The 7,235-nt window shown below is 41.0% G+C and overlaps 1 protein-coding gene across 1 annotated transcript in view; it reads left to right on the forward strand.

Annotated features, from left to right (window-relative positions):
- Macf1 (microtubule-actin crosslinking factor 1) overlaps positions 1-7,235 on the forward strand; it is a 342,147-nt gene that overhangs the window by 203,187 nt on the left and 131,725 nt on the right. Inside the window, exons 27-33 of the mRNA XM_026782286.1 lie at positions 374-552; positions 1,321-1,459; positions 2,033-2,226; positions 3,510-3,672; positions 5,118-5,201; positions 6,364-6,471; positions 6,611-6,709. Of these exons, the coding sequence (XP_026638087.1) occupies positions 374-552; positions 1,321-1,459; positions 2,033-2,226; positions 3,510-3,672; positions 5,118-5,201; positions 6,364-6,471; positions 6,611-6,709 (966 nt within the window). The remainder of the gene's footprint in view (positions 1-373; positions 553-1,320; positions 1,460-2,032; positions 2,227-3,509; positions 3,673-5,117; positions 5,202-6,363; positions 6,472-6,610; positions 6,710-7,235) is intronic.

A 7,235-nucleotide genomic window follows, 5' to 3' on the forward strand; every position in this document is an offset into this window, starting at 1 on the left:
CTGAGTTCAATTCCCAGCAACCACATGGTGGCTCACAACCATCTGTAATGAGGTCTGGTGCCCTCTTCTGGCCTGCAGACATACACACGGACAGAATATTATATACATAATAAATAAATAAATATTTTTAAAAAATTAAATTAGGAAGCAATCATGTAAGGATTCTAAGAAATGAGGCAATAGGCTTAAGACAGTCCTACTCAGGAATTCAGCCTACAACGGTGTCATTTACTGTGGAAAATGAGGATTTAAACTACAAATATATTACTGAACTGATTCGTTTCCAGTATTTTTCCACTGAAAATAAGAACTACTTTCTAACATTGTTGTTCGTATCTGTCTACATTGTTGTCATGCATTTTGTTCCCGATAGCACACTCAAGAGGATTTGCAGCGTCTGAGATCTGATTTGGATGCTATTTCTATGAAATGCCACATCTTTCTTCAGCAGTCTCCATCAGGCTCAAGTGCCACCACTCTGCGCTCAGAGCTGAACCTAATGGTAGAAAAGATGGACCACATCTATGGTCTGTCTACTGTCTATCTGAATAAGTGAGTACCATATCTATGGTCTGTGTCTGTCTGTGCTCTGTCTACTGTCAGTCTGAGTAAGCTGAAGTCTTGGATTCAAAGGGCAGGTATTTTTTTTATTGAGCTCATTCCATGAATCATCCAGAAAGACTACAGATCTTGAAGAGAAACTTTGGCTTCAGTTTCTAAGTGACATGGAGTGGGTTTATTGGACTGTAATAACAAATGTCACTGTTATGGGTGATGAATAAATTTGCATTGTTAGGTCATTTCTTACCTCATTTCTATTTGATTAGATACCTTTGAAAATAACAGTTAAATATAGTAAGAAAAATGGAAAGAGACAAAGAATTATTAAAACTAAACCACACATTTGTGTTTGAAGTTCTTTTGCTATTCATCCATCTCTACCTGTCTTTCCTTCTTGCCACCAAAGGTGGCATGTCCCAGTACCACTTAGAATTTCACTCTGAGCTAGCTTAAGCTAACAATATTTATGTATCAGACTTTCTCATTTTTACAAAAGCCTGTTATCATTTAATGTGATAAAATTGGTTTTGGCAATTGTATTTTGTGATCCTAGGTAATACATATTTTAAGACTCAAGTGCTGAGCTGGGCATGGTGGTACATGCTGTGGCCCAGCCCTTTGTAGACAGAGGCAGGTAGATCTCTGAGTTCAAGACCAGCCTGGTCTACTGTGTAAGCCCCAGTACAGCCAGGGCTACACAGAAAAACCCTGTCTCAGAGGGAAAAAAATTAAATTAAAGAATTGATTTTATCCCCCCAGATTAAAGACTATTGATGTGATAGTACGTAGCATACAAGATGCTGAGCTGTTGGTCAAAGGTTATGAGATCAAGCTGAGTCAAGAAGAAGCCGTGCCAGCAGACCTCTCAGCCCTGGAGTCCCATCGGGCCACACTGCAGGTTGGCTGCTCTACTTTCCTAATAGGTTGATTTACCACCGCCCTGGGGTTACAGAGGATTCAGGGGGATGACTTGACACTGATCCGTGTTTGCACTTGAATTAGGCCGAGAATTGTTTTAATATATTTTAATAATATGTAGCCAAAGGGAAAGAGAAAAAGCTAAAAGGGATGAGACAAAAAACCCTTTTCTCCTGTAAAATTATGGTTTATTAAATATAACCAATAATTGTATCAAAATAGCTTTGTAAGGCATTTTGCTGTGGCTTCATTGCAACTCTCACAAGTTGCTATAAGAAGTGAATAGGAGAGGGATGTTTGTCTCTTGATGGCTTAAAACACCAAGATCTAAGCCAGCCACAAGCCTTTGCTTAGTTTCATAGCTTATATGTAGTAAGGTCAGATTTCATACATGAAGAACTATCTGCACATTTTCCCATGTGGTGGTCTGGGCCTGGTTTCTGGGTCATTGATAACACTGTAGACTCCGCTGCAGACATTGTCCTTTTGCTTTTCTTAGCCTGAGTCTTTTTTAGGAAGAAAAATATTTGACCTGTTTCTTATTTTTCTGTAGCATTGGCTTAATGACGTGAAGGACAAGAATTCAGTGTTCTCAGTCCTGGATGGGGAAATCACTAAGGCAAAGGAAGTGGCAGAACAGCTTCGTCACCTAACGCCAGAGCAAAACTTGGATTTGGAGCGTTATCAGGAGAAGGGTTCTCAGCTTCAGGAGCGCTGGCACCGAGTCCTTGCCCAGCTGGAAACCCGGTGAGGGTTGCCTACCTTTCCTCCTCTTAGGGTTCAGGGAGTAAGGCTTAAATAGAAACAGTTACCAACTATTTTAGCATTCATGTCTAGAAGTAGGAATTGATACGGGGTGCAAAATTTTAAAACAGCATGAATTCTGAACAAGATAAGCCCCAGAAAATTGGAATCCTCTATTGTAAGGCAGACTAAGGCCCTAACACATGTGCTCTACCACTAGACTGCATTCCCAGCCCAATGCTTCTTTTTGAGAGCTTTTTTCTTGGAGGGAAGCAAAGCTTTGGGAGGGATTATCCACCTAGCCAGTCAGATCAGTTCAGTCAGCTCTGACAGTCAGTAGGCCCCAATGGCCTTACATCCCCAGGTTTGGGGCAGCTGTGATTCTTCTGTCTGGTGCCTGGGAGTAAACCACGTGCGAGGCAAGCCTGTACCACTAGTCACGTCTATAATGCCATGTGTTCTTATAACACAGATTTGAATAGTGTTATGGTGACCATTCCTTGAGGAGAAAACCAAGGTTTTGGTGCTTGTTTTAATTAAGTGTGAATTTAAATTTGATCCATTTTCAGAGCGAGGCTTTATAGAATTCAGTGCTTCTATCACCCTGTTGATTTAGTGGGTCTGCTTTACTTCTGTCATCTGAGGTCTTGTTTCTGATGTAAGGTATGACTGGTAAAGACAGAAAATTGGCTTTCCTGGGTCTAAGAGTAGGAGCATGTGCAGGTACTCATACAAGTCCACTGTTGTCTCTGCTGAAATTGCACCCTAATGATGCTAACGGGTATCTAAAGATTCTACTTCCTGTCTTCCCTCACTTTCTGCTACAAGAAATTACAGTGATTTAGCCGGGTGTGGTGGTGCACACCTTTAATTCCAGCACTTGGAAGGCAGAGGCAGGCAGATCTCTGTGAGTTCCAGGACAACCAGGGCTGTTACTCAGAGAAACCCTATTTCAGGGGATTAAAAAAAAAAAAACCCAAAGGGGAAAAAGAAAGAAATTACAGTGATTTACAAATCGTGGTTCATGTAATCTGTAAAATGAAAAAAAAAATTGATAGGAATTATCATGAGATGCTTGGGCTCTGTAGGATTTTTGTGAAGATTTTATGAAAACAACCCATTTCTATTCATTGTAGGGCCCTGGCTACACACATAGGCATCACTCAGCCTTGCAGCACTATTCCCATGAGTAAACTGCATCCTCCCAAAAGGAAACTGGCTCACTCAAGGTGCTCTATTTATATCAGCATTAGGGTGTCTAACAGTGCTCCCCTTTGTCCCTGTAGGCAATCTGAGGTGGAAAGTATCCAGGAAATTCTGAGAGATTACCGAGCCTGCCACGGAACTCTTATCAAGTGGATTGAGGAAACCACTGCCCAGCAGGAGCTGATGAAGCCAGGCCAGGCAGAAGATAGCCGAGTGCTGTCAGAGCAGCTCAGTCAGCAGACGGTGTGTGGAGTTAGCTCATCCTAAAAATGATAATACAGCAGCAATCAAACCTTCCTCCAGCAAGACATCTAAGCCTGCTCTTAGAGTTCAAAGGATAGTCTTAATGTACTGTTTGTTAGTTTGTTTTTGTTTTTTGAGACTGGGTTTCCCTATAGATTTGGGAACTGTCCTAGAAGTTGCTCTGTAGACCAGGCTGGCTTCAAACTCACAGAGATCCGCTTGCTGCCTCCCTGCCTATTTTTATAAAATAACTCCTGCCAGGTGGAGTGGCAGACACCTATGTTCTCAGGAGGCAGAGGTAGGCGGATCTCTGAGTGCCAGGACAGTCAGAGCTGTTACACACAGAAACCCTGTCTCTAAAACAAACAAACAAACAAACAAAAAAGATACTGTTAACATTTAGGCCAGAGAGACCCATTAGGTCTTTCAATCCTGAGTTTCTATGGTCATATATTGAAATTATTAAATATCTCCATTTTGCTTCTTATATTACATTTTATTTTGCTAGAACCAGATCATGGGGTTTGGAAGAAAATTGCTTCATTTAGAGAATTTTTCTTGTTGTTGGTGGCGGTATTTTGTTTTGCTTCATACTGTGTTATTAAGTATATGAGGTATGGAGTTTAATTGATTACCGCCATGGCTTATGTACCTTCTAGCTATAAAACTTTGAAGAAATTAATTATCTTTCAGTATTCTACTTTTATTAATCCTACCAATTGAAAATAAGACCAGTACCACAGTTTAAAGCCTAATTTGAAGCAGGCTTTAATTAAATACTGGCAATTGATGGGCTCTGGCCAGGTCCTAGGAAATGGCCCAAAATCACAGTTTGCAGTTGCTTAAGAAGGAAAACCCATAATTTATTGCATTTCTCACCTGGTCCAGTCAGGGGCAAGCGTACATCCTGACGTATTTCTTTCCCTTCCGGCCAGGTGTGACCAAGCACAGCCAGTGCAGATGGGTTAAACAAACTTGTTTGGGGGAATGAAAAGCACGTGGCTTGTTATTTTCCATAGTAAACAACAGCCTCCAGCATTTCAGGGACTGTCTGTCCTTGGGCAAGGGGCTTGCAGATCAGAGGCATTTTTGTTTCATGGATCTCTAAGGCGTAGTAATTAAAACTTAAATGTAACTTTGGCTCTTACAACTCATTCTTAAAATATATATAGTTTATTATTCCTTTTGCCTGACTGATGAAGTTAATGCAAGGATTACCTGAAACTGTACATGTAAAATATTAAAGGGATGTTGACCAGTAGCATCAATATCCCCTGAACCATGTTAGAAATCAAGGTTCCTGGGCCCAACTCAAGATCTCAGCCTAGCCCTTCAATCTGATTGTGATGCTTCTTAGGCTTGAGAGTCACCACCATAGACTATAGTAAGTGTTCACTGCTTAGTGATGATATCTCAATGGTAATATTGTGATATTTTGGTTCTAGGAACTGTTTGCAGAAATTGAGAGAAATCAGACAAAACTGGACCAATGTCAAAAATTTTCCCAGCAGTACTCCACTATTGTGAAGGTAACTGTACCACATCCCAGAAGGAATAAATGACCTCCATCTTGGGAAGATTTCACCGTCACTGTAGGTCCTTCTCTGAAGAGATTGTGCAGAGCTCTTCTAGAGGCTACCCCACCCCTGGGAGTTGTCTCCCCGCCAGCAGTGTCAGCATCACTGAGAGACTGCTTGAAGTGCTCTCCCATCTATTGGATCTGATCCCATAGTTTCTACACATGTTGATGTTTGACAAAGTAGGGTCTACATCCTTAAAAGATTTTAGTCAGAGGAACAAGTGATCATATTTGTTTTTTTGGGAAAGATAGCAGTAGCAGATGAGAGTAGAAGTAGGGAAGATAAGTAAGAGACTGTTTAAATGAAGAAAGCTTGGAAGGGGGTGGGAAAATGCTGCAGGTTGCAGAGGAAGCACAGTATATGTAGTAAAATGAGAAAAGCATTTTTAAAGGCTTTGGAAACAGATTCTAATCTGTGCTGGATTAATTAAGGAAATCCACTTCCCGTGTTTGAACTTCAGTTCCCTTAAGAGTAAGTTCAAAGTATTGGGTATCAGATCACAAGTTGGAAATTCAGGATTCAGCAAGGTATGTATGACCCACAGGCTGAATCTATGCCATACACTCTTGGAAGTTCAAGGTCCAGGGGGCTGGAGAGATGGCTCAGTGGTTAAGAGCATTGCCTGCTCTTCCAAAGGTCCTGAGTTCAATTCCCAGCAACCACATGGTGGCTCACAACCATCTGTAATGAGGTCTGGTGCCCTCTTCTGGCCTGCAGACATACACACAGACAGAATATTGTATACATGAATAAATAAATATTAAAAAAAAAAAAGAAGTTCAAGGTCCAATATTTTTGCTTCACAGATGGTTTGAGACCACCCTAGGCTACATGAGACCCTGGACAATAAATAAAGTGATAAGAACTTGAACTTTGAGTGCACATAAATTATATTGCAACAGTGATTTTTTTTCATTTCCATACTATAAATAGCTACATTCATTTATGGAGACAGAATTGGTATTTCTGACAGGCAGAGTGGCCCAATATTTGCCAAACTATAGTCTGAACAAATACTAAACGTAGTCTAGCAACAAAGTACTGTGGTTTTGTTGTAATGTGTCAGCTGTGAAGTTCTATACAAAGGTAGTCAAGTTTTTCCTTCTCCTAGGACTATGAGTTGCAGCTGATGACGTACAAGGCCTTTGTGGAATCGCAACAGAAATCCCCTGGCAAGCGCCGCCGCATGATCTCCTCTTCAGATGCCATCACACAGGAGGTGAGCAGGAAGGGAGGGATGCCACCATCTTCCCTTAACAAAGATCTCATTTGTGTCACCTTTCTGTTGCCCTCCTTATTTCCAGCTATTGAATTTTACTTTTCCGGCAGATAACTTACCTAAATTGTTCTTTATATAGTTCATGGACTTGAGGACCCGATACACAGCTTTGGTGACATTAACAACTCAGCATGTGAAATACATCAGCGATGCTCTCCGGCGGTTGGAGGAGGAGGAGGTGAGGACAGTTGGGTGCTAATTCTTCTTGAAATCATGATAAAAAATGCTATGTCTCACCAGACATGCTGGCCCATGCCTTTAATCCCAGCAGAGGCCTTAGAGGCAGATGGATCTCAGAGTTTGAGGCCAGCCTGGTTTATAGAGTGAGTTTCAGAACAGCAAGGGTTGTACACAGAAACCCGGTCTTGATAAACCAACAACAACAAAAAAAACAAAAAAACAAAAAACAAAACAAACAAACAAAAAAACTAACTGAGCCTCAGGCAGAGAGTGTGGCTCCTTAGTAGAGCTTATAGCTACCATGTGCCAAGTCTTAAAGTTGATCCTTGCACTACATACTAGAATTCCTATGTCTCACCTTTTAAAAGGTAAAGTTCATGCAGTTGTTGTCCTTATTTCCAGTGATCATGTTCTAGAAAGTTTGGTTGTTGGTTAATACTAAACCAGTGCTCTTATGGGAAATAGTTGCTTTCTATAAGCCTTGGATTACATATACAGCCTTGTTTTGTGTGCATTTTTGTTTT

Source organism: Microtus ochrogaster, chromosome 10 (genome assembly GCF_000317375.1).
Source record: "Microtus ochrogaster isolate Prairie Vole_2 chromosome 10, MicOch1.0, whole genome shotgun sequence".
Taxonomy (NCBI): Eukaryota; Metazoa; Chordata; class Mammalia; order Rodentia; family Cricetidae; genus Microtus; species Microtus ochrogaster.